At 27.4% G+C, this 27,365-nt stretch overlaps 1 protein-coding gene across 1 annotated transcript; it reads left to right on the plus strand.

Annotated features, from left to right (window-relative positions):
- Positions 1-26,084, plus strand: LOC126897043 (uncharacterized). The gene is made up of 12 exons (XM_050670408.1): positions 1-517; positions 7,804-7,940; positions 14,125-14,422; positions 15,478-15,755; positions 17,477-17,692; positions 20,124-20,428; positions 20,493-20,687; positions 20,767-20,949; positions 22,528-22,957; positions 23,401-23,616; positions 23,690-23,811; positions 24,191-26,084. The coding sequence occupies exons 1-12, from the start codon at positions 301-303 to the stop codon at positions 24,516-24,518; spliced, it is 2,925 nt and encodes a 974-aa protein (XP_050526365.1). The 5' UTR covers positions 1-300; the 3' UTR covers positions 24,519-26,084.
- The last annotated feature ends 1,281 nt before the right edge of the window (positions 26,085-27,365 follow it).

A 27,365-nucleotide genomic window follows, 5' to 3' on the forward strand; every position in this document is an offset into this window, starting at 1 on the left:
CGCATTGTGACTAAGCGGGTCAGCGAGTTTGTCGGTGAAGCGCTCGCTCTGCCGCCAATGTCGCGCGGGATCCCACGGCGATTGCTTGTACCACGGCCACCCTGCTGCCGCACGGCGTGATAAAATGACGTCCTAGCTCTGCGGTTGCCGTCGTCATGCCTAACGCACGTGCGTTAATTGAAATCGGTCCACTTCAACAGACCTAAGGCTATTGAGAAAAAAATCGGTGAATTTTTATCATTTATTTGGTTAACTTAATTAACGCAAGAACGCATTTGATCGAACGACAATAATACTACCATGAAACCTATCGTTTTGATAATTCTGGTTTCTATTGCGTTCTCCACAGCCACTGATACCTTAGTGCAGCCTGCACAACAGCGACAGTCGTCCTGTTCTTTATCAGAATTCGCATGTGGCAGCGGCGACCACAGGCCTACGTGTGTGCCGATAATCAGATATTGTGACAACCATCGGGATTGTCCGGACGGATCAGACGAACCACCTTCGTGTACACGTGAGTATGGTCTAAAATTAAAACATGAAAATAATTCTTAAATTACAATATTGTTTTAATAATTTACAATGTTTTAACATTCTACTTATTTCGATCGTTTATGGTGTTTAACTTTTATACGTTATAAATTCCATATGGCTTACATTTCCTTTTAATAATGAGAATTATACAATAGAGTATTGAAATATTATTTCAATTATGCAGATAATGTCTGTATGTGTTAGCTTATGCATACATGTAATGACGGTTATTGTTTTTGTTTAAACGAGTTATTTATGTTTGTTTTGTTATACATACATAGGGTGGGGGGGAGTGAACTAGTGCGAACAGTATTGTGTAAAAGGTATTCGAGCAGGTCACGACGGAATGGGTCAAAAATCCAAGTGTAACTCCCACAGGAAAAGCGAGGAAAAAACTGTAATTTTGTGGGTGTAAATACTATTTGTTTTTTTTTTGTATTATCTTGAACGTTTTTGTTCCGTTTGTTCTTCGTCCCCGACAGGCCATTGTCGTTTTTGTACCATTTGTTTACCCAATTAAACACATTCTACGACATCGTTCAAATCTCAAGAAAAACTAAATAAATATTAGGATCGTTAATTACATAAACCTTGTGCGTTTACAAAACGTTTCTTTTCCATTGGTATGTACTAATTTTTCTGTACCGAACACTACTGAACAACCAGAGTTATTACCCTTAAACGGCAGTTCCTTAAACTTTTTAATAAATAGTTATACGACGTCTAAATTATACAAAAGTGGCAAATCGTACAAAAAGGAACTTCTTAATGTCCATAAAATCATTATTTTTGTTTTTCAACTCGGATGGCACGCCTAGTCGAATTAATTATGACTATAATTATGCACTTTCCGTTGCTTTTCGATTATTAATTGTAATTATTCAGCTAATTTTATAACGCTTGCTAATAATAATTAATTAAAGTTATTCGTAAAATATGCACTACTTACTACAGAATTAAAGACAAGGTAATTTTATAAAGACGATCTACGGTGCAAATATAATTCAACAACGCGACATTTAATTTATTTTTCGTGTAAATTGTTACTACTCTTCGTCCACGTTTATTCATTAAGGATATTTTATTCTCGCGTAGCGCCTCAACCAATTCCTAGAAGGGATCTAAAGTAGCGTCATGACATTTTTAATTTTCTATTATTTGTATTCACTGACACATTAATTGTAGTATAAGGTCTTTGAAGTGGGTAATTTACTGCAGATGAAAAAATCATTTTTCGAAAAGTATTTTTTGATGAAAAGTGTTAATTAGGAAATAATAAGTGTTATGACGTGACCATAAATGTGTAACTTTTAAGTTATAAGAATGATAGTTTGAAACAGTAGCGTGGCCAGTAGGTCGCAGGGGTTATGACTTTCCCATTGACCGCAATATTTCCAAAATGATGAAGTAATTAGCAAAAACAAGTCCATAACATGAGTTTGTTGATGATTATTTCTATTTCGCCCTTTCTGCCGATATGAAGTTCTGGCTATTGTACTGATTTTAATAATGTACTGTCTATGTAATTTCAATTAATGACATTTTGCTGTTTATTTATTTTTCTTCAAAAATTATAGTGAAATTTTTTAGCTGTAGTACTCATGAATAGGGCCCGGAATTACACGTATTTATAAATTGTGTCAAGTTATCGCGAACACACCATCAACCAGTAAACATTTTTATTAGCTAATTTGAAAACTTAGTAATGTGTTATATAGAGATTATAGTTTGGGGATTAGGGAAATTCCTAAAATCAACCTAAAACGAAAATTATTTCTACTATATAATCTTACGACCAAGTTGCACAAACTTGGGACCATACAAAGTGGTTCAAACAAAATTTATAAATGCATATAATTTTTACTTGTGTATCTTTTAGTTGTGTCAATTGCTATAAATTAAATATTTTAGTGTACAAGTATATTTTATATATAAAGATTCACGAACAACAATGTAATAATAAATAGGTTTACTTCGACACAGTACAGAACTGTGAAATACATTTATTGTGGTTGTACTACATGAAAGATCTTGGCAGCAAACGGTGTGAACATACATGACATTACATTATTGTCAGTGACCGCTGCGGTTAGAACACGTATAAATCAAGTGTGATTTGCATACTATAAAAGAGGGACTATTGTTTTTTCAATTCTCATTATATTAAGCATTGAGTGTGAGTCAAAAAAATAAAAATAAATAAAGCTTATTCCATGGACATTTATTTACAATGTATTGCATAAAAATACTCTCCGAGTTTTGTTGAAGTCGTTTATGTTTTAAAATACAACTTGAAAACAAATATTCATGTCATTTCAAATCACTCCGTGTTTTCGCTTATCGGCAATAGCTTTGTAGTTGTACTATTGTTTGTGTGTTTTCATTATTGAATTTAGTTATAGTATCTCGTGACACACTGTGTGCTTTGATTTTCATTAGACAATTTTCGTTCGCTTTGTCATGATCTATTACTAAATCTTGGAATCAATCATTGTAGCTGCAACAATGCAACTGCGATTTATCAACTAGTTGCGCAAATAAAGAGAATTGTTACAGTATTATTACTATCCTACTTGTCTTCTTTAGAGTGGAAATATTCCCACAGATAGACAGTATGAAAAGGTAATCGTTTTCTTTTTTTTGTAATTTACGCTATGAAGATGGGCTAAATCTTTTTTATAGAGGAGGGTTGTAAATAAAAAAATTTTCTAGTATCTCCTTTAACTAAAAATGTACGTATAACCCGTAGGTAATTATTTTTGTTTAATTGATTTCGATAGTAAAGTCGGCCGATTGATTAGAGTTATGTTTAATTTTAAACTTCAGTTTTTACCTATTCTGAATGTGTTCATCGAGCACCGTCCATTATATATTAAATATTCTTTAGCAGAAAGTACATTTTCTGGTTTAGATTATTTAACATATTTCTTTATATGAGTTTTGTTTATTTCGAATTATTATGGACATTCAGAAAATTTTCATTAATAATTATTTTTCATTTACAAATTAACTAAATTTTATTTGCCTATAATTACTAAAGGGTTGAACTTATCTTTTTCTTAAATAAATACGATTTTTTCCTTTCTCAAATATACTAGAATTCTACTGGTCGTTAAGACGGTTATGTGGATTGAAATTAATCGAGAGTGACAATTTGTTATTCTATAAAAGCTGCGTAGTCCAAACGTCTTGAGTAATTGTTTTTAAAATGTTTCTATGTTTTAGTAATTTAAAAAAAAAACAATTTTTATTTAATATATATTCAATGACAATTCCTCGTGTTTTTCCGATAAAAATATACTGCAACTAAAAAAAGAAAAAATTTTTTATTCGATTTAAAAATTATAAAAAATATTTTATATGTAGAATATTTTATTTATAGCTTATCAGTGAGTGATCTCCTAAGTTTATTTGGTATAAAGGTAATGCATTTTCTCTGTAATGTTTTAATAAATAGTGATTGTCCTAGACGTTACTTCTAAAACATAGTCAACAAGATTACCACCTTTTCACAAACACTAGCGTAGACAGTAGTTTCAAATTATAGTCCTATGATTTATCATCATCATTTATATAATAATGAATTATTGGAACAGATTGTAATATTTGTTGACTTTGATTAATTTTATTTTTCCTATAGTCAAGCGTAAAAAATGTTTTATCTTATCCATTCTATAGCACCATTATTTTAGTTATAAAACTAGTTTGCAGCTATTTTTGATGATAATATTCATTAATTCTATTCAATATTTGCTCTTTTCCTTATATGAAAAAAGGCCGGTCTATAACTTTTGATAGAAAGCCCTGTTGAATGTAGTTTCTTTGCAGTCACTTATCCAAGAAAAATTGGCTAATATCCAATATTTTTTACATGTATACAAAATCGAATTATCTTTGTTTTCATGTACGTGATATTTATAACTGATGTTTACTAGGTTTAATCTTTTTTTGTATTACTGAAGTACTTTGAAAAGCATTATATATTAGGTTTATATGATTAGCTAATACTTAATCAGCTATTTTTTTTTTACTCTATACATAGAATTAGAATCTATCTGAAGAAAAATTCCAAGTGGAGTCACTGGAAAATGTAATACTTCCAGTTTCATTTTTTTTATACATAGTATATTCTATTTTTTAGAAATATTTCTTTTTAGAAACTTTAGATATTAAAAAGTGGTTACTATAGAGCGTATTAAGGATTTAACATCCCGGGGCAGTTTGTATTTAATACCTTCCTAAAAATTTTTACTAAGCAAAATAAAAATAATTTTTTCCAGGTTACTCAAAAAAAATGTCTTGCTTAAAATACTTAGAACATGCATAATTGCAATAACATGAATTATAAATTACATTTCACATATTTTTACTGGAGTTTTATAGGTTTCGTTGGACATGAATCTCTCATAACCGACTTTAACTCAATAGTTTAAGTCGGTATTGGTCTGATATTGATCAGGGCCCAATTATGTAGATACGCCACTGATTTAATGAGCACTTAGGATATCCACAGAATACTTCGGAATGAGTCTGTAGGTAAATTTAAAAACTATTCTGTAATTATGCTGAACGAAGTAATTCTTTTAACACAAGCCACTCAATTTTACTAAAAAAAAATAATTTTATTTTTACTTTTGTTAGTTACATATGTATTTCCAATTATTTGTTATAAAATATTTTTTATTTATACCTTCTTTTGGACAAGTATTTCATAAGTTACTAATCTTTTTAAACCTAAGCAGTACCCAGTCATTACTTTTAATTATTAATAACTTCTGAAATACTGGTTCAAAAGTTATTATTGACCAGTTATTTTCTTAATTACATAATTTTACATTATATAAGCTTGTTATATGTATACATCGTCATTTAAAAAAGTAAAGTTGACACCCTTATAAGGTATATATACACCTTTACATGGTATGAGGTTTGAACATAAAAATTTATTTTATAACAAATAGATGGAAATACATATGTAACTAACAAAAGCCAAAAATATATATTTATTCACAAAAATATGATTATTTTAAAAGTAGTATTAAAAATTCTCCTTGTATGTTAACAAATAGAAGCTGTTATTAACACTTTTATAAAAAGTATAGTTCTACCATTAAATGTATATCATTATTGTTAATTAGTTTTGTCATTTATTAAATACACGGGCTCCTGAATTTTGTGGTCTATGTGTCTAATCAACGTTTATATGATCATGATAAACTTTTTTCTCATATGAACAACGTATGAATACTTTGGAAATACTACAATTAAAGTTGTAAATTGTTAATTATTTGATTGAAACTTTATTTATAAATCAATACATTGTGAATAACGTGTTCAAACTCCATTAAATTCAGGTTTTTGTTTACAAAAATAATGAAAATCTTGTATTAGCTTTGATGACAATCTATGAAGGTATTAGTTTTACTATAATGTGTTTTTTTATGTTTATCCGTGAAAATTTTCAGTTCTCATTGGTCCGATTTTGTTGAAACAAGCACCAAAAGAATTCGATTTTAATTTAGAAGAACTTAATAGCCACAAAAATTTGATTTTAGAAATTAAAAAAATATTTCAAAATTACCTTACTATGAAAAATGGCATTTTCGAAATATATTTCTGCATTTTAATATTACTATAACTGTTGTTTTTAATTGGTCCTAATAAAATTTCAATGAACTTTATAAGAGACAATAAGCTTTCCTGGTGTATACTTTTTATAAAAACTCAATAAAAAATCTATGTACAGGAGGGTTATTTAGGAGATTATTTATGCAAAAATTTTTTCTTTTTTCATCTCATTTTTTGAAATTGTTCCGGAACGTCTGACAATTTTTAATCTATATCATATTAAAGCTTTTGATTAATACAATAATATTTTAAAAAAACGACAATTATTCAACTACGTAAAATCGGTCGTCAAAGTAAAAAAATTAACAATTTTTACAAAAAACTTCTTAAATTTTTTTTTATTTTCATTTTTAAATGTTTTGGTACATCTGAAAAAACGAAATTTATATCGAATTAAAATTTATTAGTAGTAAGTACTTTATAATAAATGAAATTTAAATAACTTTGAATGATTTTTCCAAAAAAAAAAAAATTAAGTCGCAGCAAAGCATTTTTTAAGATGATGATGTTATATTATACAGAGTGTTCAGTAAGTCAGGAAACGGGTTTCTATTGTTCTCATTGTTTGTAACAATGAGAACAATAGAAACCCGTTTTCTGACTTACTGAACACCCTGTATATACAGACATCATATCTACTTTTTGATATTTATTTCATTTAAGTTACATTACACATTTGAAAGATACTAAAGTGTCTTGATTCGTTTATGATAGTATGCCATTTTCTGGATACTTGTGTTGTCAAAAGTTCCAAATATTTTTATTTGGGAATTCCTTACAAGCATGATATCAATATTTCATATTTTCATATTTCATAGTTTGTTTGCGTGTTAAATACAATAAAATATACTGTAAGAACAACAGGTAGCACGTAATAAGTAAAAAATGGCGTAAAATTGATGTTATCACCTGAAATCATTGTCGGTAACGTTTAACGCGAACCGTGTTGCATGTTTACGAGAAGTTGGGTAATTATTTAGGGACTATTAAGGAAATTATTTCTAAATGTGTAACACATTGTTAATCTTACACATCGTGATTACTTTTATACGTTTTATAAATTTTCTATAAGCTGATATTATGTGGTCAGCGGAATTTATAATTAATTGAAGTTGCTCTCGTAATTGATGAATAAATTATTCTGAAAACAAATGGTTTCAATCTCTCGGACGTGTTAGGTAGAAAAATTGTATGCAAATAATTAAACAAGAGTTACATGATTTTTTTTAATTAAAAAAAAATAAATCACAGTTACATTTGTTCTGAAACACATAATTTATTAATTACATTTCAGGGTCAGTTACTTATTACAGTGGTACAGATACATTTAAATCAATAAAATAATGTAGTTAATTTTTTTTTACAAAGTATATAAAATAAAAAGTATATAAAATAAAAAGTATATACAGTTTTATATAACTATTTAATAAACCATTAGTTCAATATATCAAATAACTATTTGATCTAAGGTGTCTATAAGTAAAATGTAGAATAAATTTTTAGACTTTGTGCGAATAGTTTTATATGCTTAAAGCGTTTTCATGGAATTTAAAAATCATGTAAATGTAACCATTTAAATATGGTATTTGGATTTTACTGAGTATTGAATAAAACCATTAATGACATAAATATTTTTAGCGTGCAATAGGACTTATTATGGAGACGTCGGTAAAACGTACGAATTTGAATTACATCGACCAAAACCAGACAAGTTACCATTCATATGTTTCATCAAGTTAGTCGCTCCAGGTCATCATTTAGGAGACCTTATACAAGTGAGTTAATTAGAAGAATTTAAAAAAAAATCGAATACTATATCGGTGTTTTCATGGTAATTGAAACTGATTCGTATAAGATTCGAATAAATTTGTGTTAAAAAATAACTTGTATTATTTTTATTTTAAAAATTAATGGGCAGTATAAATTAGTAAATGACGAATAAATGTATGCAATCATAATATAATTATATTACGATTACAAATATAATTTCAGTATATTAAAATTGAATTATTCAATGCCAACAGTATAATTTAATTATTATGACAATACAGTGTAATAGCGAAGAAATGTATTTAAGTTATCAATTGTTAATTTCAAAAACAAAATAATTTTTACTTCTAAACAATGTAATTTAGAGAAAACTCATTATATGATAGTTTTTAACTGGTATTAATAGAGTAAAAATCATTAAAAAGATTTAATTGAAAAAACTTAGACTCTAAGTAATCTAATGTATAAACTAAGAGATTTAAAATTTATAATAATTTATGAATAGTTCTACCTTGAAAATTTAATATGAATGTTTTTTGAATTTTGATTTTTTTTTTATAAACTTAACTGTATAAAGAAAAAACTAAGTGACTGTTAGACATTGTTTTTTGAGTTTACGATTTTTTATAAACTGAGAACTGATAAATTTTGTAAACGCACATTTTTATTATAAAGAGATGAAATGAAAATATTACAATCGTTCTCTGCTATCAAATTTATGATAGGTTAAGTAAACACATTAAATCAAGAATTGTTTAGAAACTGTAGTGTGTAATATTACAACACTCACACTTGAAAATTATTTTGATCCAAAGTAACTTATAACTGAAACTTATCCATATCATAAACTTTAGGTTTAGATTTTGAACATATTAGACAATATTCGGATGTAATATTTTATGACATATTATGTTCAGTTTTAGTTTCTGTAACTGAATAAAAATATTTATATTATATATATAAAATAATGTAATAAAAATAATGTTTGCGAACTTTCCATGGATATTTTTTTAAATATATTAACCATACAATGACAAACTCTTCGAAAATAATTTAAATGCACACNTATATTAACCATACAATGACAAACTCTTCGAAAATAATTTAAATGTTTCTTACGCCTTTTATATAAAAACGATATAACATTGTTGTTTTACGACATATTGTTTTAATTTGAGCGTGAATAAATAAACAAATATTTTTTTAATACAATAGCTTAGGAAAGAAATCACGGATAAAATTTTTTTGAAATTTTAAGTCGTATTTAATTAAGGGTAGTGTTTGCCGAGTTTTGTAATAAAAATAAAGTGGGGAATGTTTTTGGTTTTATTCTTTTTATATATAAAATAATTTGCATATAATTAGTTTAATAAGTTCAGTTACTGAAAAAAATAAACCGAATAATTATTTAGGAGCATACTTTAGGGGATAATCAGTCCGATTTCCCCTTTTAAATATTTTTAACCCTTCACTTTTTCTATTTTTAATTATTTGATAAATCAAATAAACATTGTATAATACATTTAAAATTTGATGTTTAAAAATGATACCCCGATTATTTTGTTAAGTAATGATTTTTTCATAAATATGTAGCGAGGTGTAATATATAGAAGTAATAAACACTTTTATGATTCNGGTGTAATATATAGAAGTAATAAACACTTTTATGATTTAATAACAACTATACTATATTACAACGAACTAACAAATAACAAAGAAAGACGAAGCGCGTTTAAGACAGAGTGCGTAAGTGATTGACTGATCGATTGATTGACTGGAGCGACGATCTTGCCCTTAAATAGTCAGAGGAATCTTCTAGAGGCGGCGGCGGAACTCTCTAGAACATTCGACCGCCACATCACCCCCCTACGGAGTGAAGTTAGCTAGGGTCAAAAATGTCCGGGAATCTGACTCGGCGGCCTGAGCGAGTTGTTCGTACTGGCTGTGTTGATGGATCGGTATTAGGCGGTTGTTTTTGTTTGGGCGTATTCGGGGCAGTCGCTGGTGGAGCATGTGCCTGGCTATCGGTTGTGCTTTCGTTCACCATGAGGTAGGCAGGTTTTACTCTATCAATCGTCACCGTAACTGGTTGATTTCGAACTTTTATTGTGAACGTTTTGTCATTTCGGGCAATTACTTCGTAGGGACCTTGATATGGCGGTTGAAGTGCTGCTCGGACACCTCCCTCCCTGAGAAATACGTGTGAACAGTCCTTAAGGTCCGCAAAAACAAATGATCGTGGATTTGAGTGGCGAGATGCAGGTACTGGACGGATTTTATTCATAACACTGCGAAGACGATCTAGTAAGCTAGTAGGGTCGTTCGTACTGCTATTATCTTGATTGTCTGTGAAGAAATCACCAGGAAGATTAAGAGGCTCCCCATAAACAAGTTCCGCAGACGTGGCTTTTAAGTCTTCCTTAAACGCAGAACGTATTCCGAGAAGCACGATAGGCAGTGACTCAGTCCACGAGTCTTTTGCGTGGGCCATGATGGCTGCCTTTAGTTGTCGGTGCATTCGTTCGACGAATCCGTTTGCAGCAGGATGCCAACTGGTAGTGGGGCGAAGCGTAAAACCAAAACGTTTTGCTAAAGTTTTTAAAGTAGCTGAAACAAACTGAGTACCACGGTCAGTCGTAACGTATTGAGGTACTCCGAAGCGTGAAATCCAGCAATTGAGGAAACCCTTAGTGACATCATCTGCTGTTATACGTTCGAGTGGATACACCTCCGGCCAACGGGTGAAACGATCGATTACCGTCAGACAGTACCTGAAGGACTGTGATGGCGGCAATGGACCGATGATATCGACATGAACATGTTTGAATCGGCGTGAAGGTGTTTCAAAGTTTCCCAGTGGGGCTGAGACGTGTCGGCTTATTTTCGACCGCCACAAATATTTACAAATTAAAATTTGATTTATTTTTGTAAGCCACTGTAAATATCAAGTTACTTGTAAGAAAAAATAATTTCTAAGGGTAGATTTTAGGGGTAGCTTTCGAAAGTTAAATGGGAACCTTTTATTTTTTTGTTATTAAATGAAGATTGTCTTAAATAAAATTTTGACTAGTCGATAACCATTATAAAAAATTGATATTGTATAATTATTTCTTTAAGCATTACCTAAATTAAATCAACGTATGTCAACTTGCTTCATTAAAAAAAACAACTTGCCCTAGCGTGAGACAAGATGACGATTTTGAATTTTCATAATTAATTATTAATTCTTAAAATAATAAATATTAATTAATCAGATTTTTACAAATATATTAGGTAGTATGTCTATCAAGTTTGTTTACATTAGTTCTATTTAAAAAAATAATTGGACTTAATATTTGAACCATTAATTGTTTGTTTAATAATAAACATTTTTTTTGCTCTCAAATTATTAAAAACTTTATAGCGAGAAAGATAATTTTATTTACTCGATAAACTTATTTAATTATATTAAGAGATTTAATTAATATGTAAGGGTGTCATCTTGCCTCATTTTTCTATAATTTTCTTTAAACTTGTCTTTTTAAAATTTAACTTGCATAGCTAAATCTTGTTATGAATTTTATTCCCGTTCCTACATAGGTCAAAAATGTTTATATGAATGCTTCGAAATGAAACGATAAATTAAAACATAATTTAAAAAAAATACTCTATAGCCGATTTTTATTTATGAAAATTTCAACCCTTAAAAACTGAAAAGCACATATTATTTAACAATGTCTTTGTTAGAAATCCATTATTAGGGTTTGGTTTGGTGGTAAAAGCAAACGTTTTGCTCACCATCTGATTTTTAAATCGTATAGTACTACGACTGTGTAGATTATTGCGGTCGATTTAATACAAAAGCAAGACCCTTAACTATTTCTTTATAACCCTTGGGTAGCATTTAAAGCAAGAGGTGTAGTAAAAATAAATGATACTCGTATACTTTAATTTTAGATTCAACAAATAATTTCCAATCAAAATTACGCACAAAATAAACTTATTTATCTGTCATTGAGTTTTATAAAATGGTATAACAATTAATTTTAATTTATTTTAATGTATTGTTTTTTGATAGAATTTATAACCTGTATTATACTTTAATGAAGCAGAATATAAATTATTATTATTTTGTTAAACTTTGCTGTTTATTCTTTATGGGTGTTACTTTGAAAATGGAATCAACAGCAGAGATTGAAATTGATTTTTATTTTCTCGTATTTTTTATAATAATGAAATGTTTTTTAATGCAGCTTCTATATATTTAGCCATTTAAATTAAATTATCTGAAATAACGTAGTAAATCATAAAGCATTTTTATAATTTAACTATTCCTAGGGATGATCTTCTGATTTATTTTTATAAATACAATGTATTTATAACTTGCAAAAAAACATATACTTTTTGTATACAACCATTTTACTAGAAAATATTAAGAACTCAGTAGAATAAAAACTTTTTTCTCGAGATCAAAATAGTGTTTTAAACTGTTTAATACTCACTGGAGGAAAAAATACCATATTTTTCAGCGTTTTGTAGTAAATTAGACACAGAAAACTGTACTTTATAAAATCAATGGGTTCTGCGTTTAAGTACATAGCTACCTTTTTTAAAATCAGTTTTGATAAATAATATGTTGTACCTTTTTGAATGATTTATTTAGAATGTTTAAATATTTGATGATCAAAATTTACATGAAGTTTATTTGATATTTTTAAGTGTCAACGTAATTTAATAGAGTTAATTAAACGTCAATAAATTATGCGTCCGATACTATTTTCATAAGCGTAATATAATCTTATGAATTAAAAATGAATGTATAAATTAAACTGCTAACAAACTATATACTTAATTACCCTACACACGGCTGCTATAAAACCAATTTACATATTATAATAGGTATATATGATGAGATTATACACATTTAAGTTGTTTTTAACAGAATTGATATTACGTTTTATGTTAATTTTTGGCAATTTTTTTTACATGCTCTTTTTATGACATTACTAATGTATACTAATAAACTTAATTTTACTTAGAATTGAGTTTCTTTGCAAGTATGATATTACAACGTTACGTTTTTGAATAACTTTTCATCATTCTACAATACTAAATAGTAATCGATCTGTTAACTTTAATTTTTAAAATGGTGTCAATTAATATTGTGTTAAAATTAAAAATCGAATCTGACGAAGATTCAGTTTGCATTTATGAAGAAAGGAGTTAATAATATAAAGTAAAGTAAATTAATTGATATTTTATATGGTACAAATTATATTAACACGCTTATATTTATTTTATAAGACTGTTCGCTCCTATTGAAATCCGCATTTGAATTTACTATACATTTGTTGTGGTGTATTTTCATTTTGTTTTTGAATTGGAAAACAGTAATCATAAGAATACCTTATTTAATTACAAAAAATGGTCGAACGAAATTATTCTTACATTTTGAAGTTATAACAAGTAATAAATTTTTTTGAATTAAATTTTTGAGTAAAACAATTTTGAAATGTTAAAAAATGAATATAAATTTATATTAAATTCAGGAGTAGATTGGTTACAAAATGTTGTATATTAAAATAATTGTCTTTGTTAAGCAGTAAAAAACAGCCTCTTCTTATTTTTATTTTCATACAAATCTTCTGCTGGGACGTTACTTGCCTGGCATAATTTACCGTAGCGTACTCCTGAAACTTTTTAATTCATTTTTAATATTTATTATTACAGTATGATTAATTCTACATCTTAAGGATTTATTGATAGGGATGTGAGTGTTCAATGTCCTTCCGTATTGTAAAAAATAATATCCTAACTAATTAAAAATAAATTGTTTATAGATATTCTTGAAAAACAATTTATAATACCATAATTTTACCAAATAAAAGCTAGTGGAGTATTAGAAACTTTGAACGGGGTTCCATACAGCTTAAGACGTAGAGAAGTGTGGAGCTTCATTTCTTCACTACCCTCTGCTCTCATGATTATATGTCTATTGGAGGGGTCCAAATCTCATGAACCTCTCGTCAATACGTCACTGATAAAAATAATATAATGATACAAAACAGGGCTTACCATGTAAAGTGAAAATGTTGTGTTATGTACTATAATAATTTGTTAATGGTATAAGTATAAAGTTATAATTTGTATTAATCTAACTATTTAAGCTTGTTAAAAAAAATATCAAGTTAAATTTTTTTTTAATTATAGGTAACATTAGATAGTTTCACTATAGGCCGATTTGCTTCATATACAAATTTCGGTTGTCCTGATGGCGATCTCCACATAACTGAATCTGATAGACCCGCAGTGTCCGGTGGTTGGTGTGGAACATCATGGGCTCCTGCTCATTATTATAGTGAAACGAACTCAATCACACTATTAGTACGGTTGTACACATTGTCTAGTTTGGACAATACTGGATACAATTTTGACTTTCGCCTTGGATACAAAATGCTCAACCGAAACCGTGCAGTTGTCCGTTATGGGGACCATCAATTATACACAAGTAAAAATTATTAGATACTTATGGAAATTTCAAAATAATCATAACATTTATTCATGCATAGGAATTGTACTGAATAGATAAAAAAAAGTTCCTTTATTTTATTTTAAAACTTGAAGATGTTATATTTCATACATGTCACTCAAATGACAACAAATGTTCATACATTAATTGGTCTTTACTGTTTATTTTAAATTTATTTCTATCACGTACTGTACTTTTAATTTAACTTAACTGGAAATTACAAAATAGTATCTTAACCAATTTATTTTTAAAAATATACGATTTGTCAAAACTAAATTAGAAGACTATAACTCTCTTATTACGTGACTTAACAAAGAATTCATCTTAACCAGACTAATGGTTTAATTTACATAATAATACTAAGAAATATTTTAGCTGATCAAATTCATACAATAATAGGATAAATTCATTTTTAATAGAAGGTAAATCTTGAAAAGACATTTTCAAAACTCATCATTTTTGAAATTTTATTGAAATAAATTTTATGTACTGTACATTTCCATAATTATATTACCTTAAAACCTATTTAGAATTATATTTTCCTTTTTTTTCAACTATAAAAACTTTAAGTTTAGAGAATTTCAATTTATAACTTGGTAAATATTTTCTTCCCTTACTATAAGTTTTATAATGTAAAATTATTTTTTGTGGTGATAAAAATTAAGAATACTATAAAAATATTCTTATTCCCTTTTAAAACAAAACCATATTAAAATGAATTAAAAACTATAAATGAAGAGAAATATTTTACATGAACAATAACAATTAAATTTGAATGAAATCGCATTAATTATTTCCACTACTTTAATGAAGTAGAGGTGTAATTTAATTGCTCATTTTAAGCTTAATTAATTATTTACGATTCTGCGGACGGTTTTGGCGATAAATATTTTTATTCGATTACGAAAATTCTACCACGTATTTGTATAAAAATAACAAAACACATTTTTCAATTAAATTTCAGCGCTACTTACGTGTAATTACGAATGATTTAATTCAATGTTATGTAACAATAATTTTTTATTGAACAATAGAAGACAACGCTACGTTTGACATGGGAGAGCTGATGGAAGGAACTTATTGTTCTCGAATATTCAGCAATTGTGATAAAAAACTATGTGTGCTGCAGTCGCCAAACTACCCTGGATTATATCCCCGTAATCTGACATGCTATTATGCTATTCGTCAACACCACATACCTCACGGTCACCACGCATTAGTTTCTATTACCCAACCGTATAGCCGACTGGTGTCAATTAAATCAGATAAAAAAACTCCAGAAGTTACAGATACAAAGCAAGGTGAACGCAAGGTAAGCATTTTAAAATCAATTTAAAATGTTAGTTTTAGAGAATAAAGTTGCTTTATTTATTAATGGAACGGTTTTTTACGGAAGAATTGAATTTTAATTTTTGTATTATATAGATCTTCATTTTTATTGGTGATAAATGAAACAAATAGATTTAAAATTTACTCAAGAAAATTGAGTTTTTGCACAATGTAACTTTAAAAGTACTTTAATTAAAGTCATAACATCTAACTGTGAGGAATTTATGTTGAAATAGTCAATTTTACAAAAAACTAGAAAATGTAGTTAAAAAAAAGATTTTTTTTTTTATTTGGTTAATACATTTTACTGATCTCAATCCGACGTGTTGTTTTATATGAAAAAATTCACAGTTGTATTAATATTGCATAACTAGTGTGCCGTTTAACTAATAACTAAAAAAACAAACTGTAATTATTATGATGGGTCTTTATTTATTTATTAGTTTTAACATAATTTAATATTTAAATGAATTTAAAAATCAAGTTCTTATCCATTTAAAAGAATATCTTATAAGTTAATTTTCACATTTCAATATTACTGGATCAATAAACACCTTGACTGCCGGTCTTAACTGAAAACAACACACACGTCAGAAAAGAATACAAATAAAATAAAGAAAAAATTGTCTACACCTGTGACCAATAATGAACGATAATCATCATCTTGTGTTGAATATGAGAGTGCAACTTGTAACAGTAAATTTTAGTATTAACTTTTAAAAGTTTTATGAGGTTATCTTATTTAACTATTAAATGGATAATGATTTAAAAAAAAATTGTGACTCGTTGATAACCAGTTTTGTATTAATATTTTTTGAGTAAATATAATATTTCGCTATAAATTAGTGGGATGCTCAACGTGGAAGAACTCTTATAAATGCGTTATAGTAAATAGAGCAACGTTTAACACTATTCCACTCTTCAAAACGTCTAAATCATTAAATGTTAATATCTTTAAAAATAATGTTATATGATTGGTTTTCGACCATTCTCCACTTAAAATTAAAAAAGGTTCCCATACATCTTATAAGAGTTACCTCTAAAATTTACCCTTAGAAATAATTTTTTCTTGCAAATGACTTAATATTTACTATGATACACAAAAATAAATAAAATTTTAATCTATACATTTTTATGAAAAAATTATTTTTTAACGAAAAAATGAAGGATAGTATTTTAAATGAATTCTATTAATTAGTATACCTTATACATTTATAAAGAAAATTTAATTGTATTCATTAAGATTTATTATCGTCTCAACAAAAAGTTCCTTAGCATAGTACAAAAAAAAACTTTATGCAATCGTTTTCTCTTTCAATGTTACCTAATGTAGTCTAAGAGAAATATTTTTATGTGTATTTTTGTTTGGTACAAAAATAAGAACGTTTTTTATTTGACTTATGAAAATTATGATTTATGTGTTTAACATTTTAGTATATTATGAATGAATTCGACACTATCTGCTGTTGTATCGTACATAGAGTTAGTATAAATAGACTTTTTATACAAACAAAATATACCACTTTTTACATTACGATGATAGCAAAATAGTTATTTATGACACAAAATAAACGAGAATTGTGAGTTGTTTATTTTTCAAAATTTGATAAATCTCAAGTTAATTTATTGTTTTTTTCTAAGCCTAATAATAGTACTTAGCCTTGATAATTCATCTGCACACATTACTTTATATTTATGTTGTAGGATTGGAGCAAATGCGATAATGTTCCAGACTTTGTAACAGTATATGATGGGTATACAACAAGAGATCCAATTCTATTAAGGTTTTGTGGATCCGGTGAGACTGTACCGTTAACTACGTCTAGTGGTCCTGAACTTTTGGTACAGTTTACTACATCTCCTTATGGCACTTTGATGTATCCATTCGGGCCGTTGCATGGATTTCAATTACAAGTTCAAGTAAGTCAATATTGTCAATATAATTTTAATACTTAAGGAATATACTCTGATAATTAAATTTACATTAAAAAAATGTATATCATCGTGAAAATATAGTTGTAAGAATTAAGGGACTATATATTATAAATTACCTTTTAAATAAATAAAAATAATAATTTCATGGATTTTTTTGAAAGAAATATATTTTTTCTTGATTGAGATTTTATATATATTTTTTGAGTTTTAATAAAAATCAAATAATATGTTGTTAAATGACAAAAGATCTTGACATTTAATACATCAAGGTTAAATGGTATAGCGCATTAACTAATAAGAAATATTATACATAATATTAATATTTAAAAAAAATCATATTTCATTTACAATTTCTACGGCAATATTATCATAAATAATGAGTTCTATAAACTCACTTAGATAACATTATATACCGTTGAAAATCCATAAAAACAACTTTTACATAACCATAAGAACATTTTTAAAGCAAAAAAAATCAAATATTTAAAGATGAGCAAGTTAATGCATGAGTGCTTTCAGATTTCACTGATTTTCCTAAACTTACTCATGAGGAAAAAAATATTTTTGAAATGTTTTTTTAGTAAAGTAGTGAAGTATAAGCGCATTCATAAAAATGTATTTATGAATAAAAACATATTATTGAAATACGCATACTATATCGTTTATTATAATAATAATTTTATATACGATATGTATTTTGTTGGACTATTAGAACATTTTTTTATTTGCCAATATTACTAACACTTCGTTAAATTCTAAAAATTAGTAATTAAAGAGTAATTTTTATTATCTGCATATGTTTCGTGTTCTACATACATTTTAACAGGGTCTTTATATTGGCTGACGCAACCTCATTATGAGAGAGTCAGTAAGGAGGCAAAGTGTACGTCACTGTTTAAGCTCCGTCGCGAATTTGTTTAATTTCACTATAATTTTTATATATTTTAAATGCTACAATTACTAAATTGTAAAAATTACTTATTAGGCAGTCGATTTCTCATTGTAGAACATTTCAGATTTTTAAGTAGAATTACTTTTATAAAATTAAAAACTAAAATTTAAAAAATTATCTGAATAAAAAATAAATGTAATCATTATCAAAAAATTAATTGCAATTTTACTTTAGTTAATAAAATTTGCAATCAATCGGGAGCGAATTGATACTTTTTTCCTCCTGTCCCCTACAGTTTCGTCACCACTTTAGATGTTCTGCAACATGTTCAAAAGTTGAAAAAAAAATTTATCATTCACAGGTTGTCTTCCTGTGCTTAGGTTTTCAATGTTCATGAATAACATACCATAAAAATGCTTATTTTATCCAGTATACTCTGTTCAAATTTTCATAGGATAGCGTTTTTAAAAAATTTATAAGAGTTTTAAAATGAAAAAAAAGTACTTTGAAAATTTCATTTTTATGGAAGCATAATTTTGAGATATCTTTTTAAATTTCTAAAATTGAGGGGTTTTTTTGAAATGTTGATGCTTTCAGATTTAATTAAATTAAAATCGGGTTATTTGACGCATAAACCATCCAGTAAGTGCTAATGGTTTTCATGGAAAGTTATAAAAAACGCACATCGTGGTAAAACCAATACCATCTCAGCTCACTAATATACTAAGAATCTGAAATAATAATAGAAGTAAGGAAATTGTCAGTTATAATGGAATAAATATTAATAACAAATTAGTTTAGGATAATGAATTTAAATAATTGAAATATGGCTATACTTTTAATATCTTTAACGCCTTTTAATAACGAATAAAATCATTAACAGAGATGTTTAAGCAGTTTAATTTCTACCTTGGATTGATGTTCATTTATAATAGATTTAGACATAAATTTCAAAAGATATTATAATACATACATATTCTCAGAAAAGTAATTGAAATTGAATCTAAATGAAAACTGAAATTAATTTCAACTGAATCTTCATTATTCTTTGCTAGATTAAATTGCAATTTATATCATAGGGATTTGGCATAAACAATAGGCCGTATAATAATGAAGTAGGTGACGTTAGCTTATAAGCATACTTAGCCATAAATCGTCCCTATTTCATAATATTGAGTATACTGAAATAAAATTAATTCAGATGTAAGAATAATTCTCTTGAATGATGTATGAATTTTACAACGTTGTAATATTTATTCAATATTTCTGACAAAGTTCTATACAGAATTGGTATTTATTTTATGAATTGTATTTCTGAAGTGTACACTTATAAGTGTATAGGTGGTACATTTATATAAAAACATGTATAATTTCATTGACTTTGTTACTTTATATAAGGCTTCGTTAATAAAACTGAACACTATGACGTAATTTACAATTTGATATCGAGTAAAATAATATACAGTGATTTTGCCTGTTGTTGTAGTATGTTATTAGTATAAATTAATCTAACATTTAATGTAGGTTCACTTCGTAGAAACGGAATCTATCAAGTATACAAAAAATAAACGTTGTGAGTTCTGGATCCGAGAGACTGGACGTGGATGGCTGCATCCACCGTACCATTCTTTACCAGAAAACACCACTTGCTGGTACCATTTGCAAGCCACATCGCCTGGAGTAACAGATAATAATGAATTGGTAGTTACTCATCCTAGGTACAAAATTTGGGTATCTGTGCTCAAGTTTCATGTTTCTGGGACACAAACCGCGGATTGTTCCACTAATTTACTGATATGGGACGGAAGTTTGTTTTGTCATCCATTTTGGTAAATGTTTTATACTCACCGTACACAGGTCAAACAAAAAATAATTGATTTTTTATATCTTTAGCGATTCCAGAAATACATCGTTTGGACATAGTAATAATACTCTGTTAGCCAACTATTGTCCGGGTCAAACACCCAAGTCTTGTGATCATTTTTTACTAACAAACCAACAAAGGCCTTGTACACTATCTGAGAGTTTTTTGTCCACCTCAAAATCTCTCACTATACAACTAAACATCCAACATGCAACAGCACTTAAGTAATATACAAAACTATAATTATTACAATTTTCTTTTACAAATAAATGTTTCTATTCAAGTTTATTATTTTTATTTTAGGCCAGTTTCGTTCAAAGCATTATACGAATTCGTCGATTTGCATCAAGATGGAAGTGCATGGCCAGAGGGAAGTATGTGTTCAAGAATTTTTCGCCGACTAAAACACTCTCCATCTAGTGCTATAGCCATTAGATCACCAAAAAATGTGTTTTTCTACGGAAGAGGTGGAAATAAAAATTTGAGGTACAATCAACTTATTAAACTTTAAAAAAATAATTATCAGTAAGAGACTTCAAATTATCTTATAAATGCTATTTTTGATCATCGTGCAGTGTCTAAAAAATAATAAATGAGTTTTATGGTATCGACATATATATAAAATAATTGAAAATCTCTCCTAAAAAATAATTTAGGGTCATTTTTATTAGTAAAAACTTAAAATACACGAATAAAAACTAATTAAGAGTATTTGTTTATTATTAGTTTTTTAACAATAAAATATTATATAAATTAAATTTTTTTTCTAAACTTTTTTGATAGTATCTTAGTCTATTTTTTTATATCCATCTTTAGAATATGAAATTCTTGACAATAATAAATGTATTAAAAAAGGCTTTTATGAATAAAAAAACATATTTAGCACTTTTAAGCACACCAAAGTATTTTGTTAATAATTAAAATTTTTGTTTGGCTAAAAATATGACCTTTTTTTGGAGAAGGTGGGTGAGTAGAAAAATATAATATAACGTGTTTATCCAACTATGAAAAATAAGTAAACGAGTACAATATTAGTATGTCATAAGTAAATAAAATGAAATCATAAAATAGAATTTTTTTATCAATATGAATAATAAAAATGTTGAAAATTTCTTTTTAATATTTTAGGCGTTAGTTTTAAGAAAAAACTCGTTTATATTTGGAAGCTTTAAACCTACAGTTTCGAATCTTAAATTAGATTAGTGTTTTTAAGTCAGATTTAAATCTCATTTAAAAGCACTGCGTTATGAATAATTTATGCCAATAATTACACGAACAAAAATTTCGATTATTTGAGCTAATCACTATTTGTAGAGTTTCTTTATTTTAAGTAGTATTAATTTGGAATCGTTCAACGTTTACTACAGAAAAGAGGATTAAAGTTTTTGTTATGGAAATCATTAATATAGGTTAATATGCTTGGATTATAGTTATCTAACCATGCAAACCTGTAAATAAGAAATTCATTCAGGTATAAAAAAGTAAACATAATTGAAATATGATAAAATTGTAAAAAGACGAAATATGATATAAGTTGCAGTTTTGATGATTCTCGTGAGTAATAAACTCAAGTGATTTATAGAGTATTATTTTTGGATTTTCTTTTAATTTATTTAAATCAATATTTTAAATAGAAATTTATCAGCAAAGTAAATAGATTAGTATGAAGAAAACGATTCTTATATCCCGGAGTTAAATAAATCTATTTATTTAAACACTACAAACATTTGCAAGGTATAAAATTAAATGTAGCTTACGTGGCTTTAATTACTTTATGTAATTACTAATGTTAAGTTTAAATTGAACTATGCTAATCCAAACGACTGACCGTATAGTTTAACGATCTGTCAATCTAACTTTTAATTATTAACTTATATCAATTTAAGGATTGTATTTTACGTTCTTTACAGTAATGTTATGGTTTGTAATAAAGGGGACAGAAAAATCTATTTAGCTCAGTGTAACGCAATAGAACGCCAATTCCTGCGCAAATATAAGTTATATAGGCCATCTAAAAGCAGAATAATTTTAAACATCAGCTTTAATAATGATTTTTTTTTGTAGCTGTATATTCAGGTTAGAAGGGCAACCTGGAGATGTGGCTCAAGTAACTATTCTGAAAATGAGTTCAGGTGACCGTGAATGTTATAGCCGAATAAATAGTGATAGAGGCACTTTTCAGTGTGTAGGTGACACAAGTTCGTCGTTGAGTCTTTTAGATGAAGTCAATGGTCCTAAAATTATGTTAGTACCTCGACATTGTTTGTGTTCAACTAACGCGTCCTTGTTGCCTTACACATTTGTGACGTCGGGTTCTAAAGCATCCATCAATTGGGATGTACTTAACATGAACGCCACCGAAGACTTCCGACTCCATTATTTCGAAGCAACGGTGCAATTTATTCGAAAAGAAGTGGTGTCCAAACGATGTGAAGTTAAGAGCAATCTTTTATCCGGTCCTGGAGGTCATTTTACATTTCATTCTCATCACAATGTAAGTGGACTTTCTAATACAGATATTTTAATAAATACTAACATGTTTCCGGATATTTCCGCTTTATCGAAAATAACATTATCTTACACGTTTAAATTATAGGCATAGCATATTTTTAATTGTTGACCGAAAAACTTCACTTTAATATTATTAATTACAATATTAATTAGTTTTTCGCTTTTACTCGTCGGTGTACTGATTCTAAATAATGCTCGAAATAATACCCTGAATATAACTTTAACAAATATTTCTATAATAATTAAAATATGTAATGGTAATTGTATAAGAAAATTCGTTTCTGTGTAGTATAAAATATCTTATATAATAAATGTTTGAGGATGTAAAACAATAAGTCCTGTTTAATTTGTATTAGACATTCGCCTATGAACGTTAACACCATAAAATTATTTTGTAACACTAACGGTAATAAATATTTTTAACAGACAACATGTGAATCTCATTTCGTCATTCTCACCTTACAAAAATATACTAATAGTTACCTGTATGCAAAATTACCGGGTTTAGTAATGCCGGATTCTTCTCATTCAGTGTCTAAAAATTCAGAACACATCTATTGCCCCACAAAGAATAGGTTTATAGTTCATGCCGGCAATAAAATGCACACTGTCGTTTGTCCGGACCCATACTATACAGTAGAGGTAAAGATAACTATATTAACTTTTTATGACTAAGAGTGAAGTACAGTAATTTTTGTATTGACTATTTTCATAGGTGTTTTCAGATGGATGGCACTCTCAAAATATTTTGACGAACGCTTCCCGTGATATTATTATTGAATTTATACCGATTGATCCAGGTTCGTACACCGTTTCATGGATTCAGCTTTCATCCAGGTAAACATACCTAAATTTTGCTATCAAATCTAGAGGATATTTTAAGAGTTTGGATATCTCTTAAAAAAATAATCGATTAACAAAACAATAAATATATTTCAAACATATTTGGTTTTTGTCTATTAATTAAATATATCTTGTACAAGGTGGCAAACATTTGTCAACGACTAACGTAAACGTTTCTAAGCGTCTTAATCTTAGTTCTCTATATAATTCAGTCAAGTTTTTTTTTAAATATCAATCGAAAATTGAGTATGAAGCTTTCGTAAAATTAGTTTTTACTTAAATATCAGCTGGTAGTTATTTATTTTTCTTTGGACTAATTTAAACTCCATGAACTATCGTATAATCGTATTTCAATATTGACATTAAACTTTAGAATAAGAAGCGATGGCCCGTACTGTCAAAGCCAATGTCCAGAACTCAACGCTTGTATCAACGAATCGCTGTGGTGTGATGGCGTCGAACACTGTCCATCCGGCTATGACGAGTCGTTCAGCTACTGTATGCATTTACTGTACACCCATCTAGTGTACAGTATAGGTGTTACTGTAGCAATAGTGATTGTGGCCATATCGGCAGGACTGACCGTGTTGTGGTTTCGGCGATGTCGGGGCAACGACGACAAGACCGGATCGTCTCGCTTGACCTCATGTAAGAATATCGACAACGAAGATATGGTTTCAGCATGCGATGTAATCTACTGACATAAGGTCAACGACGTAGTCCACTACGTCGAGTATGATCGAGTAACCACCGTCTGATGTGAATTGAATAACGAAACAACAAAAGTACAACTTAACTGTACAAACATATGTATTGTTAACAATCGAAGAAAAAACTTTACGTGTTGCGAAACAAAACGATCATGGTTGTGATAAACTTTGATGTAGTTTATTGTTTGCAGCATAGCATATAGTCGATAAAGTAAAAACATTGCACCAAGGAAGATAAGAGAAATTTATCGAAATATAACGGCAGTTGGTTAAAAGTATATTTATTTTGGCTTAAAAAAGTATTTCTTAAAATTATACTAGTATTTTTTTGGTGATACAAAAAAGTTAATCTATTTGTCAATAGCACCCTAAAAATTAAATTATATTTGAATAGTTAAAAAGGACCGATAGCACATTTTTTAACTATCATGTTTTAAGTTATATTAATTATTTTACGTCAGTTTTTTTGAAAAAATGTATTTTTTTTTAATTGTGTTTATGTGTATGGAATAATAGTTATTTTATACATATGATATGCATAAATTTAAAATAGTTTTGTCTTTCCAGGAAAATTAGCAAAAGTGGACATATGTCCCTTTCAACAAACGACTATTCATTTATTAATGCTTGTATCTATGCTTTTTTTATCAATCGTGTAGCAAAACAAAAAGAATGTATTTGGTTTTGTCGAATGATTACCCTTTTTATTAAAAGTTTTTACTTATTTAACACATATATTTGGAATATGCATATTTATAATAAACAATATATTATAAATATAATTATACATATTAGAGTTATATAACTCTAAAATAAAATATGTAAGTTCTGAAGGAGACTGGAAATAATTAATGGACTTTATTAATTTATTAAAATACCAATAACTTAAAATTATTGATAATAGACCTTAGAGAAGAAGAAATTTAGTTATCAATTTTATTAGTTTCAGAATTTTATTAACAAAATTTGCAGATTCAAAAAAAAATAATGAACATTTAATACTTTTAATGTAACTGTATATATTTTCCGTTTTAAAATTAACTCAGAAAAAATTGTTTATTAAAATAAAGTCATAAGAATTGATTTTCATTTTAATATGTATTAATATTAAGTAGTTACAAAGAGTATTTAATTAAATTTCAGTTATAAACATGACTTATAGTGAATTGTTATAACAATGGTCTGAATAATTAGCAATTATAATCATCTAATAAATGGGTGATGAAATTTGTTTAAAGATTATATAAATGAAGTATCAACAGTTTTATTAGCATCACGCTGAATTCGATTTATTTATTTCAACAAATTTTATTTTATAAACTACATATTTTAGGTAAATATTATAGAATATTTAACTTTTCCTGACGTTTAATTTGTGTTCAGTTACTTTTTTTATGATTAATAAGATTAATTAGCAATAACTACTAAATAGTGTATGTTACAATAGTTTTAGGTAATTTTCAGATCTTGACTATCTTAAGATCTGTTAATTTTTGATCAGGGTAAAATGTAAAAAAATGCAAAAAAAAAAAAAAATTACATGAAAATTTTATACTTGTAGAAACTTTAAATAAATATCCCAATATCCATAAATGAATAGGGCAATTTAAGGTTAATAATTTACTATTTTCAATAGAAAACAAAATTAATTTATTAATTGGAAACAGAATGTTAAACTTTTTAAACAATTCTCTAATCATCCTAAATAAATCATACAATAATATACAAAAATATGTTTTTTAAAATTAAATTTTTATAGTTGCTTTTGTTAACAATTAAACATGAAGTCTTATGAATTAGTTAATGTTATTAAACTAATTATTTTTTATTGATTATTTTAATTTTTAATCCAGAGTGCTTCCAAGTACACTGTAATTACAATATAATTATTTAAATTATATCAACGATTGTGTTCTAAAAAATACCGCCAGTAACATTTAAAAATTATTAAATTGTATTTAATTAATATTAGTTACCTGATTGAATTTTTACATGAATGTTAAATTAAAAGCTAAAGTTATTATTGTTATCCTATATAGTAAAACATTTATTGTATTGTTGTAAGAGTTTATACTTTTGTCATAATTATAGCTTAACACCTACAATGTTATTTATTTTGTTAGAGTTCATGTGTAATATATTTAATCTTTAATCATATATAGTTTCTTTTTAGCTTCAATATGAAGCCAAAAGATATTAATATTACCATGATATGTTTATATTTATTTATTTAATTTGTTAGTCACTATTTTTTTCAGGTCTTACTGGATCAATTTTTCCCAAATGTACATGAAAAGATCACAAATGATATCTAATCTACTTTGACTAAAACACTTTTAGAAATATCCAACAGTTTCTTTTTAAAATTAAACACTATATACAGATTTGCATTGAATCATTTTTTATGATAGTGAATCTCTGACAGATATCATTTATAGTTGTCCCAACTATGTCATGTCCATATTATACTGGGTTTTATTTTTCCATATGAACCTGTGACTGATAAAATATTGACAGTCTAACATAAATGAAGTACTCAGTTTGGTTACCACAATAATGTCAATTTGTAGCAAAAATCAACCTGCTGTTTCTATATGTGTTTATATTATTTCTTAAAATGTTTAATAAATTTCGAATGTGCATTTATAAAAAATTTTTTATCAACCAGGTTGGTTATTTCACATCAGCCAATTTTGAAGATAGGGCTAGTGTAATCTGAAGAATTAATATTTATAATTGTTTCTTATATGCCTTTTGAAATAGGGGATGTAGTATTTGCAATGTTTGAAGTTGATACTCTTTATAATTTAATGTGATATATTTATTAAAAAAAAATTT

Source organism: Daktulosphaira vitifoliae, unplaced genomic scaffold (assembly GCF_025091365.1).
Source record: "Daktulosphaira vitifoliae isolate Bord-2020 unplaced genomic scaffold, ASM2509136v1 Scaffold_1, whole genome shotgun sequence".
In the NCBI taxonomy this organism is placed as follows: domain Eukaryota; kingdom Metazoa; phylum Arthropoda; class Insecta; order Hemiptera; family Phylloxeridae; genus Daktulosphaira; species Daktulosphaira vitifoliae.

Bases quoted from the DNA above. Each gene is read 5' to 3' on its own strand.
- LOC126897043 (XM_050670408.1), top strand. From the start codon at position 301: ATGAAACCTATCGTTTTGATAATTCTGGTTTCTATTGCGTTCTCCACA. The intron at 14,423-15,477 runs GTAAAAATTATT...ATTGAACAATAG, and splicing joins GGACCATCAATTATACACAA to AAGACAACGCTACGTTTGAC. The intron at 15,756-17,476 runs GTAAGCATTTTA...TTTATGTTGTAG, and splicing joins CAAAGCAAGGTGAACGCAAG to GATTGGAGCAAATGCGATAA.